Genomic DNA, 1099 nt, shown 5'->3' with positions numbered 1-1099 from the left:
GTAACTGATCCTTTGTTTTTCTTTTTCTTTTGTGATAGATTTCAGAAGACAACGAGATCGGAATGAAACTTCTGGATAGATCACTGATGAAAAATGTTCAGGTGAGCTCTTGCGTTGTGTTGCCACTCAGTCATGATGATTTGCTTTTTAGATTTACTTTTGCTTCCCTTTTTTTGACAAGTGTCTTCCACATATTAAGTCTCTATCACCAGAATATGGATTCTGAAGATAGGTTGTGAAAGGTGCTAGAATCTGACTTTCGCCATGTCCCCCTCAGGACGGTCAGACATGCTGTTTCCTGCGTCTTGTGTTGCGTTTCTATGTTGAGAGAGTGTTCAGCAACTATGCCTCATCTGAGCCACAACAACAACGCTGCTCCAGCGCTCTGGCCAACGCTTTCGTGAGCATCAGAAGAGACATCCATAAATGTGTAAGTTTGCTCTCCAGTCTCAAAATGTGCTTCTTCTTCTTCTTTTAATGAAAAGCTGTCATAGATTGTAATGATAATTGTGCTTTTCTGTGTATAGCATTGCCAATGTGGAGAAGAAACCCAGAGAACAATTGATTCAGTGCATGCTGAGTTTATCAAGGTAAGACACACAATAAAATCTAAAATGACTTCCTGTCTTAGACGCTCAATAATAAGCCCCAACATCAGTTGTTGTAATTTTCCTAATATGACCTAGTTAGTTAGGGAAAAGCTGTGAGCTGTGAAACTTTGTTGTATGTCAATAATATCTTTATTAATGTTACTTTTTGTCTTGGATTTCAACAAGAAACAAACACAAATGGGTTACTATACAGAAACACAGCACACAGAGAAAATACCTAAATCTATAACTCACTTCAAATAAAACAGCCAAAAACTGCAATGATTTCTAAATCTTGTAAACTAAATTTTATTCACAATAGATTCTCTGAGTCTTTTGATGATATTATATTCTTGGTGTCCTGCAGATGACGAGATAATCAAAGCAGTTTTACTTTATTCTGAAATTATTCAACAATTAGCCGATGTTTTTGCAGATAGTTTCATCTTTGTCCATCTTTAGCTGTGAGAAACTCTGCCACTCTAAGAGGCCCGTTTTATACCCAGTCA

The 1099-nt window shown here is 37.0% G+C and overlaps 1 protein-coding gene across 1 annotated transcript in view; it reads left to right on the top strand.

Moving 5' to 3' along the window:
* The window catches only part of il19l (interleukin 19 like), a 1542-nt gene extending 573 nt beyond the window's left edge, over positions 1–969 (top strand). Inside the window, exons 3-6 of the mRNA XM_005739657.1 lie at positions 39–101; positions 278–430; positions 528–590; positions 958–969. Of these exons, the coding sequence (XP_005739714.1) occupies positions 39–101; positions 278–430; positions 528–590; positions 958–969 (291 nt within the window). The remainder of the gene's footprint in view (positions 1–38; positions 102–277; positions 431–527; positions 591–957) is intronic.
* Positions 970–1099: the final 130 nt, after the last annotated feature.

The sequence above is a fragment of the Pundamilia nyererei genome, unplaced genomic scaffold (assembly GCF_000239375.1).
Source record: "Pundamilia nyererei isolate P.nyererei 1_Seehausen unplaced genomic scaffold, PunNye1.0 scaffold00092, whole genome shotgun sequence".
Lineage (NCBI taxonomy): Eukaryota > Metazoa > Chordata > Actinopteri > Cichliformes > Cichlidae > Pundamilia > Pundamilia nyererei.
This window is presented reverse-complemented; position numbering and strand designations above follow the sequence as displayed.